The sequence below is a fragment of the Tetrao urogallus genome, assembly GCF_951394365.1.
Source record: "Tetrao urogallus genome assembly, chromosome: 5".
Taxonomy (NCBI): Eukaryota; Metazoa; Chordata; class Aves; order Galliformes; family Phasianidae; genus Tetrao; species Tetrao urogallus.
In genome coordinates this window covers 62,204,158-62,222,803 of record NC_136818.1, presented here as the reverse complement: position 1 = coordinate 62,222,803, position 18,646 = coordinate 62,204,158, and the positions used below count along the sequence as shown (strand labels likewise).

The window sequence follows — 18,646 nt, the reverse complement described above, 5'->3', positions numbered from 1 at the left end:
AAAAGCTAACAGCGCTGCAGCATGATTGCAGTGCGTGCCAAATCCACAGCCCAAAGGAAGAGATGATCCAGCAGTGATTAAGACTTTTTCCTAGATTAATGTGCAGAAAAATATGCTCAGTGACAACTACTTTGAATTGAAATTCCAGAATGGGCAAGGTGAACAAATCTACTCCAAGTCCATTGCTACCAGTCTTTCGGGCATAAAAATTGAATTTTTTGGGGGTGGTTATTTTATCAACATTATTAGAAAGCAATCCATGAAAGCAATAAAAGTTCAAGACCTGCTGCTGAGATTCTGGGTTGATATTCATACTGATGCGATAAAACCTGAGAAGCCAAGGAAAAAACTTTATTGCTGTTTTTGAGCTACTGTTCCTGTAACGCCTTGATGCCTTCACCAGAGGGAAGGTGCTTATCTGCTCACCGGTGTTTAGGCAGCATACCTTTAAAACACAGAATCATAGGATATCCTGAATTAGAAGAGACCCATAAGGATCACCGAGTCCAACTCCCAGCTCTACAACAGTTTACATAGTGAGCAGAGAAAGACAAGAGGGTGAAAACTGGTCCATTTTGCAGAGGCGTGTTGGAAGAAAGTGGTAAAAGGGTAAGCAAAGTGCAAAGTAATCCAGGGTGCAGCAACTCCAATCAGCTGGAAGTTGGCTGCTCCCACAGTGGAGTGTGGGTGCTCCAACAGGGGTAGAGCTGGATTGGGCCACCATCACCAGGTGTCCCCAGAACATCCCTTCTTTTTCTAACTGAAGATCTAGAGATGGATGGAATGAATGAATGGAAGAGGGGTAGGAGCACTTAAAAGTATTTAAAAGCATGTGTTAATTAAACTACCTTCACTTCTGTGTATTGATTTGTGTTCTGTTGTGAGACAACAAGCAAACAGCTCTGATTCAAAACAGGCTACAGCCTCACAGGGCTCCAGTTGTCCAAGAAAGCATTTATCGTGTGCTTTGTCAGAGAGAGCTCTTGCTTGGCGTTAGCTGAAAGTGCATCACATTGCATTGTTTATTTCAGCACATTGAGTAAACATCACTCAATGGCAATTCAAATCAGTGTGCCCCTTAATAAGGAGCACATTAATAGGGCAAGTACCTTTATTTCTCCACTGATAAAATTTGGTGAGGACTGTGGAAGTAAATGCTCTAAATAAGAGGGGGAAATGGCCAAAAGTATTACTTTGATCATCCTGAAGTCTGCTCTGCCTCTTAGGATATCAAGGAGCAGTTTGTGTGCACTGATGAAATGTGCCACCAAATACGTATCGCCAATGGGACAGGAGCAAATTGTAGTTAGAGTGGAAAGAACTAGAAAACACAAATCCTTGGGGAAATAAAGGTCGAAACATTTCTGATTATCTGTTGTCACGTCAATATATTTTTTACAGTGTTAACCGTTAGGATCTAAAGGGTCTGATAAGGTTAATTTTAATTCACTTTTTTCCCCACTTGATAATTTCAAAGCAATCAGATGTAGGGTAAGTTTTGGTATCGGCACAGAAGTTGTTTTCTGTGATTCTCAAGGAAGTCATAACAAGTGGTTCTTGATAAAAGGTTCTAAGCAGAAGAGTGTGCGCTCACAATATGCTTTTATTCATTATTCTAAACAGAAGATATAAAATAGCTTTCGAATATCGGTGTTTACAGTAATTCCCATTTCATCTTGCAACTCGGTTTTGAAAATACTGATTATAAGGAGAGAGTACTGTGATGCCTCATGAGACTGGAAATGAGTTTTTAAGGTCTAGCAGCAAAAGTGGGTAAGAAGTTCACCAGTGCAGAAAAGAAAAAGGTAAGACAAAGATATTCATTCATTTCATTTCACAAAGGTATACCTTAGCAAGGCAAAAAATACTCTTTCTTGGATGATCATTTTTATTTCACATTAGAAATTTATCATTTTAACACAATTTTTGTGTTTCCAAATGCCACCAGAGCTGTCTGTAGTTTTTGCTTCATTCATGCTTATGACTAGCAGACAGAATTGGAATACATATAGTTACATCTCTTCCTGGGGGGCAAAAGAGAAAATGAGCCGCTTGCTTGAACACTATTTCTATGAAAAAGAAGGGATCCAAACCTGGGTCTCAAGCAAAGCAGTCCAACATCCCAACCAGGGGCATTGTGCTGAAGTGTCAGCTTCAGGAATTCTCCAGGAGATAGTTTTCATCCTGTAACAGGCTGCCTTATTCTGCAGATCCTTTCTAACTATATTATGTGGTAACAGCAATCGACTGCAGAGTGAGTACCACTGAGAATTCATGAGTAAACATGGTTATCATTTACGTACTAACAGAGGGCCTTCAACTGAAAGGAACCCTGCAATATCTTTATTATCTACTGTGTATTAATTGTATCCTACTCTCAAAACTCAATAGTGTGTATATCTTACGAGGCTTGGAACCAATGCACTAATATTAAAGTGTTAATCGACATCGCCTCTAAATACTCATGCCAATAAATGACTCCCATGTGTTCTCTGCATGCCAAGCATCATCTGAAGCTTTTAGTTAGCATTCTAGTGGGATCTCATGGCTGCAAAGTTTACAGAGATGCAGAATTTCAATATTGTTTCTGTTTTGTGTAAGAGATGGTATTTCAGTCACAATCTGTGCTTAGGAGTGGTCGGGCATTGGCACAGCTGTGCAGGGAATGGTGGGATCAGTGTCCCTGGAGGTGTTCTAGAGCCATGGGGACGTGGCACTGAGGGGCATGGTGGGGGTAGGCTGGGGTTGGGCTTGGAGGTCTCAGAGATCTCCTCCAACCTTAATTGCTCTGTGATTCTATGACTAATAACACTTGAGAGCACCAGGGAGTTGTCAGCTATTTTTTACTGTAAAAAAACCTTACCATTTTGTTTAGTCTGTGATACTCCCCTCGTAATTTCACTTTTTAATAAACATTCACAGTTTTTCAAACCGCTTTCAAACCCTGGCACTGCATGTGCGGGTGCTCCAGCAGCTGCACAGCCAGGGCTCCATCACAGCACCGCTGCAGCAATCGCAGATTCCAACCTATTTCTCAATAAATCAACTAAACACAATCCCCCTACAGATTAGACAGCCTTAGTTCTGCAACTGGCTGGCGTAAATATTCAGAAAGGCGTACTGAGCTTGCAGAGGAACAACTGATTTATTGAGCTACTGTAGAGTTTCAAAACAAGGAAATACTGTCTCGCAATCTAGTAAGTTTGTTTAATGAAATGTAAGTTAAGTGTAAACAGTCTTAACATGCTTGGGAGTGCAGACTTTTGGATTAAGGGTAACGCATATGGTAAACTGTGCCTTGTTGTTTGGTGCGTGAAGGGCCCGTGTAAGTGCATGCAGGGTTGGCCCCTTTGCCCCGAAAGAAGTGAATCTACCTTCAGACACCGGGGATGAAAAACAACTTGTGTGACGGTCAGAGTGCAGTGATATGAAGACTGCACATGGTCGTTTTGGGGCTGGAAATGCAGTCCAGATGTCCTGACCCTGCCTTGCACGGCGTGAACTGGGATTTGTGTGTGCTCTGCTGCTGATGGCTTGTTTAGATCATTGCCTTGCATATCGTGTATGTGCAAGTACCTTGTGTGTTGTTTACAGTGATCCTGAATAATATTTTTAGCCGTACTTCTGATTGCTCCAACACCAATTCTTGTAGTTTTTACAAAATATGAATTATTCCTTCTGAAAAGTTATGCAGCACGTATTAAAATATGTAGGTGTTCACAGGGAGCAAGTAGTTCAGTACGACTGTGCTTGTTGTTTGCTTTCCAGGAGGGTCTCAGATCTGCGTTGCTTGTGGGGCCCTGCACACAATTATGTGACATACTGAGGAGGTTTGAGAGCCACCAGCTCCCAGCCTGGTCACTTAGACCAGAGATGGGCAGGTGAAGTGCAAATCTGATTATCTCTGCCTTACTTTACGAAGGGTTACAGGAAGATTGAGCTTTACTAAGAGTTTATATCAGTGTTTAATCTCGGTGTGTGTTATATGGAGAGGAAAAAAAGAGACAATTCCCAACTGTATCAGATAGCTTGCGGAAATGGAGATGGGATCTGCATTTGGGCTCAGCCAGCTCTGTTTTCTTCTTGCAGAACCACCCGTCCTTGCTGCAGTTGGTGGTACAAGCTGAAGGGCAACGTCTGGTCATCCACCTGGAGAGGAACGAGTGAGTACCTCTGATGCATGTTCATTTTGCACTGGCGTTTCTAGAGAGAGATTGTAATGCTTACACTGATGTTTTAAAACCAACCCCCAGCCAAGTTTGCTCCTTGTCCCTAACCTGAATGTTTTGCAGTTTGGGTTGTGTGCATTTGCATTCTGCTTAGAAAGCATGAACTGGTATTTGTGATTGCATTTAAGTGGGGCTGGAAACAAAAGTGCTGCTTCTCTGTGTTTTCTTTCTGATCATTGTTCTTATTTTGTTTGGATTTGACCCCCTTTCCTGCAGTAGTATGGCATTTTATTTACATTAATGTGGAAAATCCTACAACCTTCAGAATGTTTTTGAGAACTCTACCTTCCTGGTGCTTCATGTGACCATGGTCACCTCCACGCAATAACCATGGTTGTCTGCTTGGAAGCATGAGCCAAGTGATGAGGCTTAACCTCTGCTGGACCATTAGGTGCGAGCTCAGTGGATTTGTTGGCAACGTGCTGTGGTGGGATGGTTGCACTGCTCATGAAGCTCACAGTCACAGTCAAGCCTGAACACTTCTTGGTGGCCTGTAAAAACTGCATCATCTTCCACGTGTTCTTAACAGCTTCTGCTCGTGTCCTGAAGCTCTCAGAGGTAGATTCTGGGAGATGCTGCAGGGAGGGTCCAGTGGTACAGAACCATCCAGAAATGAAGCCACTTCTCTTTGGAAGCACATGAGAAGCAGAACCAAAGTCACTGATCTTAGTTTACCAGCTCATTCCCTCAAGAGTACGTTGTGGGAATCCAGATCAGGACAGCTACATGTGACTCATCAATGAAATATCAAAGATTATTCGTGACGTAGGGAGAACTTATCCCAAAATGTTAGTAAGGATCAACGTGTTTTCAGGAGGTTTCCCTCCTGGTGATGTTAAAGCAGCAGAGGTGTTTTCTTACTGAAGTAGAAAGGCCAAAGATTTAAGAGGTGCAGCTTTAGGTGTAATGGAGGAGGAAACATGCATGTGAAAGCAAATGTAAATGCACTGCCTTGGGCTGTTGACTGCTATCCTCACTGGAAAATGGTGGGGCACCTCTCCAGAGTATTGACACAATGCAGAATGCTTTTTATTTCCAGACATTTGGAGAAACTCTAACATTACCCAGCAGGGATAGAATGAAGTTCACTTTATTATTCAACATTAGGACCAAACTGTGAGCTTCTTTAATGTTATTTTCAATATTTCTTTGTTGTTCATTTCCTATCCTTGAAGGGAACGTAGATCCCCAATGCATAAATTGCTCTGCTTCAGCAACTAAAAGAGGATTTAATTCATTTAGTAAACAGGGATTTAACTTTATATTCTCTTAATCTTTGTCAAAGGGTGTGCCTTCCCTTAGGAATGTGAAGTATGCAGCAATTGAGGAAACTATTTGCATTCCATGTCAGCGATTAAAAGAACATAAAATTGCTAATATGGGCCTTGCTGAACATACCAAATTCTCTTGTACCTATAATAAATCAGATTTAGAAAATTGTAACATGCAGTCTCCATCTCTTTTAAAAGTAGAGGACGACAGGACTGTAAATTAGCTCTTATGAACATCTGTTAGACTAATCGGATTTGGAGATTTCTGAGCTCAACTTCAGAAATACAACATTTCTGAATGGCTATTTTCTAGTTTACCCATCTCTGTGATGGGATGCCCCCCAGAAGGCTCGTTTCTAGAAGAGCTCTGTATGGTGATGCCAACATGAGGTTCAACATGCTATTGTAAGACACTGAGGTTAGCCTTGCCTGTGTTTGGGGTTTGTAGCATACAAGACAGCTTACAGATCCCAAACCACAGAAGCTGGTCATGGCTTTGCAGAATCATTATTCCCTTTTCTTCAGTTAGTATTACCGATCCCTGTTTTCAGGACAAATAATGGGCTGAGCACTGCAAAGCAAGGCAGGAGCTGTGTGCTGCAGCCTGCTCCATCTTCCTGACATCGGCACGAGCCACGCAGCTCAAATATCTTGAAAGCCATGATGATGAGTACTGGAGCAGCCACTGCTTTAAGTGCAAGTAGTGTGCTGAACGCAAACATATTTTCTTGAGCAGTTAGTGACAATGCATATGAAGCTCTGAGACGTGTGCTGTTGTTTTACTGTAGTTTCATGTAAAGCATGTTATTCCTTGGAGGGTGGTAGGGGTGGAGGTGGATGAGACCCCTAATTACATTATTTCTGCATTGGATCATGAAAAAAAAAAAAAAGCCAATAACAAAAAACTGGATATGATTTTACATACTTAGCAGAAACAGCTGCTTTGAGTAGCCTTGACATTAAAATCCATTTATTGAAAACCTTAGAGATTTTCCAAACCTTCAGTTATATTTCAAAACATGATTCAGATGTATTAGGCAACCCCAAGTGAAGACTGATGTGTTAAACCATCTGTTATCTATGGAAATATTTAATATCAATTTGGTGTATGTCTGATTTTTAGACTCAGCAAGATGTGTTCATAGTTGTAGGGCAATATATTCGTTCTGGGAGGTTTGCTGGTGCCTAATTTCACAGCTTAAGGTTTGAAATCCTCTCAATGTTTTCCAGCTGTTAAGTTTACTTTTGCATTTATTCATTAAATAATCCAGTGATTAATGTTCAGGCACTGCACATTTGTAATTGCAAAACCTAAATTATTTGCTTTGAATTAAGCTTGTCAATCGTAGAAAACCGACCAGTGAGTTGCAAGCACATTTCTTACCGTGATTTATTTGCAAAATATGATTGCACTCTTGAGAACCTTGAGCTCTGTAGTACCTTAACTGTTTTAGAAACACTTGTCTTATGGAGAGATTTCCAGAATCAGCAAGTCATCTATCAGCTGCAAAGCAAACCAGCCCTAGCAGCAGATGGCTGACTGGTGTGCAAAGCAGCCGTGATACCGATGTGCCTCTGTGGTGCAGGGCAGGGGAATGTCTGCTCAGAGCAATTCCTTTCAGGTTGGTGGCAGCATATGGGCCTTAGAAGAAAGTTGTCCTGATAGCGTGTAGGTGAAACAAAACCCCCATAAGATTAAATCTGAGTTGGAGAGGAGAACAGCACGCGACTACTGGCTGCTCTTCTGCAACTGGAAACGTTTTGCACTGTCAGAAGTGGGTCTGCTTGCAGCAAAGCACTTAAGTGTGCTTTTAACTTTAAACATATGAGTAATCCAGGTAAAGTCAGCGGAATTACTGATTTTCAAAGTTAATTTCACGCTTTAATGATTTGCTGACAAAGGTCATAGTTATGGATGTCAAAGGAATATAACTTTGAACAGATGTTAGCGAGCTCTTCCAGAGCCACGTAGACTTGCCTGAAGGGCAAGGAGGAAAAGCTGAGATATGCAGAGGGTTCGCGAGAGGCAGCGTGGAGGTGGGATGGGTTGGCTTCAGGGATGTCTGCATCCTGGTTCCTCCGGGTGGGAGGCAGCAGTGGGGTGAGCGCTGGGCTGGTGCTGTCAGAGCCCAGGGAACCCTCAGGTGGAACCCAAGGTATCTTCACTCACAGTGCTAAGCTGAGCTGTCTCCAGTCAGGCCGTTGTGTTCAGAAATGATTGCATTCCCTTTTGATTTAAAAAAGAGAAAGAAAGAAAGAGGGAAAAAAAAATTCTCTGTTTTCTTCTCTCTGTTTTCTTCCTGCCTGACCTTTCTGAATAAGAACGCTGACTGGCACACAAGTGACATTCTAGCTTCATTAATTTAGCTGGAAAACAACCCATTTCCACTGCCAAAGAAAATAGCTGACAAAATCTGTTAATGAATTGACTTGCTTATATACAATCAATGGCTACAAGTACGGATAGAGGAAGCAAAGCTAAACAAACATAACTAGAGAAGTAGGACCTCTCACAATGTACTGTCTGTGCTGTAACTTAGCCAAAAAACACTGACCCCTGACTGTGTTATCTGCAGACGTGGGGCCAGCAGTGTACTGCAGCACTTCAGTGCCTGCTGACAGTTGGGGATTCTTATTAATTGACAAAAATGTCAATTAATGCTTCTTCAATGGCAGTATCAATTTTTCCTTTACGTCCCAGGACCAGCTTTCTCCACACCAAAATGCAAAGATTCAGGCATTGCAGCTCTGGTGATGTTGGCATTGAGCTGTGACACTAAGGGACAGGCAATTGGTATAGTTTTGTGGTGTAAGGGTGGCATAATAATGGCACTGAAATGTTGAGATTTGCTCAGTTTTGAGCAGTGTCACGGGCTGGTTTCTGCAGTGGGAATCAGCTTTGTGTGGTTGGGGTGACCTTTTGCAGTGTGGTTTTTGAGCTGTATGTTACAGTGAAAGGGTTCAGATCCACCAGGGGAGAAATTATTGTTTTCTTGAGCTGTTTTTCCTCTCCTTATACAAATACACCAAAAGTAAGGAAAACAAGAGATGTTTATATACTGATACAATATGCTGGAAGTAGAGAGAATGGAACTTGTATTCTTTGTTGTGGTTGAATGTCATCATCTCCAACATCACCAGCTTCTCTGACACGTCCCAGAAAACGGGCAGTGGGAACCACCCCTCTTTCTCACATGGAAAATTGAGGCGCAAGAAGTTCAAGATTTCTGCATTTATCACAGAATTATAGAGCTTGCTTGGTCAGCATGCAGAGAGCAAGTCTGATGAGTAGGGCAGCTTCCTCTGTACGTTTGCTTTCCTGACAATGGTAGTTTTCCAAGGCTGCATCAGTTGACAGCTTTGAATCACGTTAACACAAGGTTCTGCTTGTTCAGTGCCTGTCACTCAGAGGAACCTTGGATCTGCTCCTTCCAATTAAATATATAACAATAATAGGGAGGAAAACACCCTTGCTGGTGCCAAAAAAAAATTAATAAGAGTGCCTGTGTTAAATTTCATTCCCTAGATAGCAGCAGTAGAATGTGATATTTTCAGAACTGTTTTAATCTCCTCATGTACTGAAGCGTATGAGGATTTCAGCATTTCGTTCCAGCACTGCTCAACAGAGGCTGGGGTGGAAAGCTGGCAGGCAGAGGGCAGCAGGACCTGTGCTGCCTGCTGGAGGCAGCTCTGTCGTAATGGTACTGGAAACACAGGCAGAGTGTAATCATCTGTGACGGCAAAATAAATAATTAGGGGGGAGACAAGAGAGAAAACAGCTTTCTAAAAAGCCTGCCATCTCCCACTGACGGTCATCAGCCAGCCCATGTGGCACACGTTGTCCATTGCTGCCCGTGGAGCGATGGCCAATGCCAAGTTGCCTTGCCGGCTGGCAGGAGAAACAGGGCTGTGTCCAGCTGGACCCAGGCTTTGCTCACAGAGCTCCCGGTGTTCCTCACGCGTTTCTGCTATCTGCTGCTCAGGCAGGCTTTACACTGCTTTTGTTTCCTGGGTTTCTGTATTTGTTTCTAACAAGAGTAAGCAACGTGTCAATAGCAGCAAAGAGCAGATCGTTGCGTTCTGCTGAGCAGCATCACATGGCCCATCATTACCCGGGATGTCTGGTCTTCTTTACACAACATGTGCTGTGAAAACCAAGAGGATTCTCCTGCTGTAAAATGTTTTTTTAAATGTTGCTTGGTCTCACAAGGGCAGGGAGGACTGGGGTTTGGAAGTGGGTGATCTTTGAGGTTCCTTCCAATGTAAGCCATGCTATGAGTCTATGATTTTATGACTGTAATTGGGTTTTCAAGTCAAAATTGAGGCTGAGACTCCTCATGTTGAATTTCCTATTAGACATTTTTACTTTGATGCTCAGTACCAGGTATCCAATGCCTTTGGATGAGTACAGGAATGTGACAGTATGTCTAATGTCTCAATAATTGGCTTTATTTTTGCATTTGGTGGCATTTTGCTGGCACACACTCAGTTCCTAGGATCTCAGCTTCTCCTGAAGGCTTTGCAGAGACAAAGAAATAGTGTTTCTTTGCAAAATGTTATAGGGAAAGGTGCCAGCTACTTAAATCACTTGAAGTGTTCCCTGTTTCATGTATTTATTTTTAGAGGTTTAGTAAACACAGAGTACACTGCAGTACTTCAGATGGATTCTTGGTGATTTCATGTTGTATGTAGGAATGAAGGGATCAAAGGAAACAATTCAGATTTGGGCTTCCTGGACTTTGATTGATCTCCAGTCTGTCGCAGCACTTTCTGCAGACCCTTGGGGTAATCTGCAGGGATTGTTTCTAGAAGCATTGATAGCTGCTCTCCATGTCTCTGTGGTTGCAGGAGTCCTTGAACATCCCAGGCTCTGCACCACCGTCATTGATTTCTCACCTGTTTGTGTTGCAGTCCTTGTAGGCAGCCGTCCCATCCCTGTGTTTGCCCTCCAGGTGTTAGCTGGTTGGTGGAGGAGACAGAATGGAGTTGCCAGAAGGAGGGGATGAGCCATGTCCTGGCTGTGCATGTACACATCAGTGCAAACTGGAAAAAATAATGTGGTAAAAAAAGTGCAAGTATTGGAGGGACTTCTTAGCGTTCTCTTTTTTTTGCAATAATTAAGGCTCATAGAGTCATAGAATCACCAAGGTTGGAAAGACCTACAAGAGCATCCAGTCCAACCGTCCACCTATCACCAATAGTTCTCGCTACAGCATGTCCCTCAACACGACGTCTGAATGTCCCTTGAACACCTCCAGGGTTGGTGACTCCAAATTTCCATCAACAGGACATGACAGAATTCAGCTTTCTGAGCCTTCCCTTTCTGCCCTGGGTGTAGGGGCAGGTATGGCATGCCTCGCCATAAAGCTATTTGAGTCCTCACTTCTCACACTACAAGGAAACAGGAGGGCTGGTGGGGAGGAGAACTGAGTGCCCCATGTTGGCAGGAGCTGTGGGGATGCTTGCTGGGGCAGCTCCAGCTCAGCCCCACTGATGTCATGGTTCTGTGGCACTTTCAGAGCAATGCTGGTGAGTCAGGCTGCAGGCATGTCTGCAGGGCCTCTGCACCGCCTGGCTTTCCTCTCTGTGAAAATAGAGGAGATTGGAGAAAAAAAAATGAGGGGGGAAAAAAAAAAAAAAAAAAAGGAAGAAAAGGGAGAGAAAGAAAGGAAAAACTCAGACGCGAGGTATTTAAGGACAAGAATCTCCTGCATGGGGCTGGATTCAGAGAAGCAGATACTTTCCTGGACGCGAAAGCCCAGGCTCTTTCCAGAAAATGTCAGTTCCTGTCCAAGTGACAGCGCAGTTTCTCGGGGCGGCAGAGGACGGCCGAAAGCACCGTGGGGAACAGCTGCCCAGCTCAGTGCTGTGGGCAGCAGCAGGACGTGCAGCCCTGGCATTGCATTGCGTCCTGCTGAGCTGTGAGGGGTCATCTATTTGCATTCTGTAGGTGAAAAATGGTGTGCAAACACTGAGTATGGCTGTATCGGCCAAGAGGGATGATTCAAAAAGCAGAGCCTATATGAAGAGTCATACTGTGGAGGAAATACATATATGGAAACATGAGCTTGGCAATAGGAGGCTTCCCCCCCCCTCCCCTTTGATGTCTAGCCTCAGTAATCCAGACAGATTCCTTCAAAATTTGGTCCAACTTATTTTTGTGCTTTTATCTTACTACCTGTTACTTGCTCGTTGAAGGAGCTGTGAAAAAATTCTGCATACCTGGCTGTGTGTAGAACTGTGCTTTTTGCATGCATAAGGTAACTTGAGTACACTGCAGCTCTCCCCCTAAATGGGACTGCACTTGGCAATTCACGCTTCCCGAGTCCTCTCGGGATGAGAGCAGAGCCTGCCTGTTCCTCCATCTGACCCACATATTTGCACTCTCTCAGTGTGGTTCAGTCCAGTAAAAGCACACTGCCCTCCTCCTATCTGATGCTCTTTTTTTTCCCTAGGGAAAAGAATAAAGAGTTATGTTCCGTTACAGTTCTACTTCAGGGTCAGTTTCAGTGCTGTCTCCATCGTGGTACGTATTTTATCGGACCAGGGCTCTGGAATCTGCACTTTTCTAGTGCTTGTGATGAAATGATCGTATCTGATTACAGTTTCTCTGTAATAAGGAGGGAAAGGAAGAAGCTTGCATCTCCAGCTTTCAGATCAAAATAAGTAAACTTCTGGCTTCAGAAAAGTTGTACGTGGCATTTATGAAGATGTTAAAGCATGCTGCCTTGTACAGCTTAATCAGAAAGGCATATATACAGCCCTCCGACTTCAGGGAATTGCTTGGATTTAGCTAGGAGAAGGATTTGATAGATATGAGCGTTATTTTTCTTTTAGATAGTAAAAAATAAAAACAGAATGGGAATTAGAGAATACTAGTCGAGATATTTTTACAGTTTGGCATTTACTGCATCTGTGAGAACAATGGCAGGAACAGCACTCTGTACATTTAACACAGCTCCTCAAATACAGCCTAGAACATTTCTCTGCTTTGCTCTGTGATATGTGGTTTACTGACAGGTCCTGCCTTTTCTTAGCACAAATCCTTAGCACAAGTCCCTTTGTGCTCTCCATCTCTTCTCTTCCAAGAGATTGGTAAAGCAAACTCTATTTCTCCCCACCCCTCCCCCTCAAATCATTTATTCTTGCTATAATATACTACTAAGGCAGCAAATGCCTTATCAGTTTTGAAACAGCGATCTGGATAATTCTAAGCAGATGTCTTTCTCTAATCACATCAGTTATTTCTTGGTCAGTCTTGATTAGCTGATTCTTACATAATGAGAAAGTATAGTTAATGGCCACTTGTATGTAGGGTGAACATGCTGAAAAGAACAGCTTAGCCCCTTGAGAACAAGAGGCTGATGAGCCAGTAAATTCAAGCTACATGGAATGAGTCTTCATTATGAGTCATTAGAAAGGATGACGCTTTGGCTAACAGATGAAATATCTTTGATGAAGACCAGTTGTAAAAGCACAACTTAATAAATGTATTGGGGTGACTCATAAATTCAATGTACACATTTGTTTCTTTGCAGTACGTGTCAAGTCCGGTGCAACATCATTTCCTGTGTTAGATGTGTCCCCTGGCTGGATACAGGCCTTAAAAAAGACACTCTTACATCTCTGGGTGAAAGATGACTGCACAATAACTTGGCAGAGGATTCAAAATGAAAATAAGAGTCTTCAGACCCACTGCATTTGTCTGGAGTATGGGCACATCTCCCATTATAGACTGGCTGGTGAATGTTAGGTGTACCGTAATTTGATTAGACTTGCAACTCATCTATTTAGAGGTTGGCCTGGGTTGGAGGAAGCTATAGCAATTTAACTTGTTCCATGAATCCTTTGGGTAGCTTATGCAGTTTTAGATGAACAAATAAAAAATTAATTTAACGTAGAATCATCTAGGTTGGAAAAGATTTTCAAGATTACCATTCCATCCTTCAGAGTGACCTACTGAATTCCAGTACTAAACCATGTCCCTTAGTTCCCCATTCATACTTCCAGGGATGGGGACTCCTCTTTGGGCAGCCCATTCCAGTGCTGGAAACAGCAGGGATTCTAAGTGCCACACAGGAGGTGAGAAGCAGAACACATCTCCTATCCCGATATTAGCAACAACTCCATTCCATTCCCCAAAATGTAGAGTAGATAATGCCACGTTTATAGCCATGAGGTAGCGTTGGGGAAGCATCAGATGGCACTCAGAAATGGTTCCCAGAATATTTGAGGGGGAATGTGGAAGGAATTTTCTTTGCTTTGCTTGTTTTTGTTTTGTTTTGTTTTGTTAAAGAAGTTGGTAGTTCTTAGTGCCTACTAAGAATTACAGCAGTCAAAAGCGTGAAGCTGCTATTTTCATTTTACTTTGGTTTAAGTTGAGTTAATAAAGGAATTGCAGCGCCTTTTAAAATCCTCATTGCTTTATTTAGTGAATGTAAATTGCAGCAAATCAATGTCTTTCTAAAGTGTTTGCAGGAATGCTGCTCAAGCACGACAAGCAGTTGACTTTTTTGAACTCAGAGGTGTGGTGATTTGGTATGACAATTTTATTCTATAAAATAGTTCTTTGTAAGAGATTTTTATCTAGTTGCTCCTTTTTGATCTTCTTTAAGTAATAGGTCCTGTTATTTTCAAAAGAAAATGCTTTTTGAATAAAAAAAAATTTAGAACAGTGTCTTTAAAAATTGGAAGTGACAATTCCTTGAGAAAAGAGAGAGGGACACAGATGCCTGAATGCGAAGATAAGTTTATCTCGACAAGGTTTGCCTGAGCTGTTCTGCAAGAAAAAAACATTTTCTGCTAGTTTAGCAATTCCTGGGAAGAAAACACAGACTCTCTCCATTGCCTGAGCAGCATCAGAGGCACTGCTTTATTTTTTGTTTTCCAGGAGGTATTTGTTTCATAGTAATTTAACTCAGATCAATGATGCAGTCCCAAAGACTTGCTCTCCTTCTTGCCTGAAAGAGTGATGTTGCTGTAGACTCAGATTCTCACAAGAAGAAGAGGAGATTGTGTGCAGCACACATTCCCCATCTGGCCATGTCCTGAGAGGGGGCAAACTGTCCCCACTGATGAGCCCCACTGCTTTGGGGTCCAGCACTGGGAGCCGTAAGGCCAGCAGCAAGTAAATAAATGGAGTAAGTGATGAATTCACTTAGTAGGAAAGGGTAGGGTAGAGAATAAATTGTTAAACGGATTAATGTGAATGTCTTTTATATTTTATAAACCTCCCAAGTCCCTGGTGTGCTGAGCCAGGTTTTGTTTATGTACATGGAAATGTGAAATCTTTTCCAGTCCCTGTGCAAATAACACAGAATTGGACTTCATTACCTCGGCTAATTTAACAAGTCCTATGGGGTTTTTTGTTACTCGGTAATAGAGGAGGAGCCTCGAAGCCCAGAACTGCTGCACCAGCACAATCTCTTTGAATGAAATAATCCTCCTTACTTTGTGAACTCCTGGTGAAGGGTTTGCCTGGGAGGCCGGAGTTCACAGCAAGCACAGATTGGGCCTTGGGGTCCTTTGGGGCCACCTGGAGCAGCAGATGGGAGCCCTGGTGGCCAGCTTCAGCCCAGGTGCCTGCTGCAGCGTCCTCTGATAGAGGCTTCCCAACACATATTTGGCAACATCCAGTTTTGGTGGAGCGAGGGGCTTTAATGAAGGATTTAGAGATCTTGTCTTGGGAACAAAAAGCCTTAATATTCTAAAACTTTTCTTTATCTCTTGTAACTAGTGGATAATGATGTGGCGCTGAGAAACGAAGCATTGCAAACTGCTGATATTTTTTCTGTTATGCCTGTTAAATAGAACTAATGCAAACATTGCATAAATATTGTAATAGCTCTTTAGTGTATTTCTATGGAAAATGTTTGAAGAGCCACCTGATGTCAGACAGAGGCACTTCTTGTGTAAACCCCTGTTAATTTTCTTTTAATGGCTTTATTAACAGTATTTAATTGAATATTGATGCGTTTAGCAGCCCTTTAAGCAACCCGATTCATTGAAGTTTTACCCTCACGTATTGATGAGTTGCACAATGTTAAGATCACTGATTAATTGCATCTTTGTTTAATTCTGTTTGAACTGTTTCAACATGAAAGGCAGAATGTAGGTACAGCAGGGCCCCCTTTTTGTGATGATCTTTCTGTATCTCATATTCATAGTTTGTACCATTTAATTTAACTCATTTTGATTCCCAATATGACCAGTTAGTGTATGTGTGTGATCACACTCACAGAGCCAGGGGGAGCCTAAATATTTTACTCTGTCTGATACGTTCTGTCTTTTATCTCTTCAGTCATGAATAATTTACTTGTTGGTACATCTTCAGAACTGAATCCTGTTCTGCAAAAGTACAGATGTTTTACTTGAAAACAGGAAGTATTGGAGGGATATTAGCTTTCTCCTTGGAAATTGTCCTTAGAATATCAGAAGTCTGCAGAGAGGTGGATGCCTTGTCTTGGCTTACTGGAAAGCTGCTTTTCTTGTTTACTGACAAGCTCTGCCACTACCACACACATTTAATCATAGTGTGGCTGCTCTTTTCATCTCAAATATTCTTTGCTTCTTTATGCATTTTATAATGAAGTTCAAGCAGGGTAAAAGTCACTTCAGGAGTAAAGGAATTGTATCAGACAGTGCATTGTACTGAAAACACATCTCCAGGGTTTTGGCAGCATGGGATTTCCACATAGGCTTTTTGCAGTGGGGTGAATTTTATAGATTTCCCTGATCTACACCAATGTTTTGATAAGACAGTTGGAGGTGTAGTCATTTTATTCATTTCTTTATTCATGCTTACACCCATTCTCAGAGTTAGCTGAAGTCGTGGCATCCCTCGCACACAGTTTCACCAGGTAGGTTTTGAGCAGTCTGTCAGTGTTTGAGAGTTAAAAGAGAGGCTTTATCCTTACCTACTCTCAGTTCAGCAGGAGAACATCCTCAGTTTTGGCAATAGAGCTGAAGGAGAAAATTTCTCTTTTGTTGGCTTTGCCATAATCCTCTTATTAAAAAAGGTATGGATTTTCAAAACGGGGAGACTATGGGGAGAGTTATCAACATGCAGAGCTGCATGTTTTGCAAGAGACTCAGATCCCGAGGTCTGATCCCAGCTCTATGGCTTCTGCTGTATTTCCTGAAGATCATCCAAGGGCAGGTATGTCTCTGAAAATTCAGCAAGTGATAGTGGAAATCTCCAAGAACTGCAGGTCCCTAAAATTTTGCATTACTGTTTTTCCTTCCTGCCTCCCTCCCTGCCTTCCTTACTTCTTTCCTTCCTTCCCTGTTTTTTTGTTGAGAAATCAGTGAGTTTTGGTCAGTGAGTTTGCATTCTACAACCTGAACTCTTCCTTCCCTTAAAAAGGAAATTAAATCTTAAACCTCAGAAGTTCTGTTGGGTGAAGGCAATGTCACCATGTGAGCCTTGGAAGTCAGAAGATCACGGATGCACTCAGCCAGACTGCTGAAATTTGCTTTGATTTTCACTCCCAGAGGCATTCTAAGAACTGAATTTATTAAGAAAGGATTACTGCAATCCAAAGATAAGGAGAAATTAAGATAATAGCTCAGTCCAAACAAATGAATAATGGTAAATATGTGATTGACAATACAACTAAAGGAGTGAAATGTGCACAACACAGCAGCAGAATTGTTTCACCACATAGGATGTAGAGTGCTCAGCTGGCGTTGGAGGCTGAGACTCTGTCTGTCCTGTTAGGAAGCTGTATCAGGAATAAGATATAAGGAAAACAACATGACGTGGCAGTGCCTAATTTAATATTGTACAGGAAGAATCAGGTCATAGGGGCACATTACTCATCTAAAGTCATTTTAGCTTGTAGATCTGTGATAGCATCAGCCACGGGAAGCTCCTCTCTGTTCTCCACATTATTTTCAGTTTTCTGAATTTAAAAAAAAAAAAAAAAAAAAAAAAGTATTTTAAAGAGAAGAGGTAGAAAGGTAGACAACATGTAGAAAATGGGAGAGAACAGGCTGGTCACAGGATAGATTCTTTGCTTTACAAAATCCATGGTAAAGAGAAAAGTACTGGAAAATATGTCATAACAGAAAGATAAAATGGGACTTAACAGCTTAATAGATTTCAAAATATGCTGATTCTGTGGAAATGTATGATTTTTAACTTTCTCTTGGGTCATAAAGAATTAATCTTATTGAAGCCAGGATGGACTGGCAGGTTTAGTTTCTTGACGCTTGTACAGAAGAGGAAGCAACTCTGTTTTCTATGTAAAAATAGAGACTAGAAACATAAGATTTAGAAGGACAGGATTCTGTCAAATGGAGCATAGACAGGAGCCTTTGCATCCACTAGCAACTGAACAAGGACCTAATAAGGATAAGGAGTCCAGTCATGGAAAAATTAGAAGCCTTCAAGCTTAGAAAGAATTTTAGGATGCAACATAATGTTAGCCACTAAGGCAGCCCGATTTGGAGCTTGGGTACATTGAGGCTTTGTATTGGCTGCATGAATTCGGTTCAGAGCAGAATGAGAACTCCACTCAGACACACTTTGAGAAGAGCTAATGTACTATTCAGATATTTTAGCAAAAGTCAATTCTAATTTATTTCTGTGTACTACTAATGTCATTCCATGAATCACTGCAAAATATATGGAGATGGGAATAATAAAAGAAGGTTAAATTAGAAAGGCCTAGTATTTTTCATATCTTGTCAGTTATGACATTTAATCTTAATTGTTTCTGAATTTGACTGATTTTCCAATTGCCTGAGTTTAGCAAGACTATATTGTTGCTAGGACACAGCTAATTCATGTGGTACATCTATCATCAACCTAAAAGAAAACTTTTAAGGGCTGATTCTTACATTCACACTCACAAATATATTTTGAGCAGTGTTGTCCTAAATGCAGAAGGACCATAACACTCTTATTCTGAAATAAAGGCATCGAGAGACACTTAGTAATGCTTCCTTTTTGAATATTTCCAATGGGTCAATAGGAATGAGGAGTGTGCCTGACCCTTAGCTATGATTTCTTTATCATTTTAATGTTCTCAGAGGTGAATTTCATTTATCCTGTTTCTATTCTGTTGCATGCAAGAAGCATAATAGCACCATTTGTTTCTTGCACTGATTTGTCTTTCACTTTTGAGAATTACTCATTACTGT

General features: G+C 41.8%; 1 protein-coding gene across 2 annotated transcripts in view; it reads left to right on the top strand.

The window, feature by feature from the left end:
* ADAM12 (ADAM metallopeptidase domain 12) overlaps window positions 1-18,646 on the top strand; it is a gene marked incomplete at its 3' end in the record, with an annotated part of 167,553 nt that overhangs the window by 40,101 nt on the left and 108,806 nt on the right. For both annotated transcript variants that reach the window (XM_079536501.1, XM_079536500.1), the window contains exon 3: window positions 4,090-4,163. In XM_079536501.1, coding sequence (XP_079392627.1) covers window positions 4,090-4,163 — 74 coding nt within the window. The remainder of the gene's footprint in view (window positions 1-4,089; window positions 4,164-18,646) is intronic.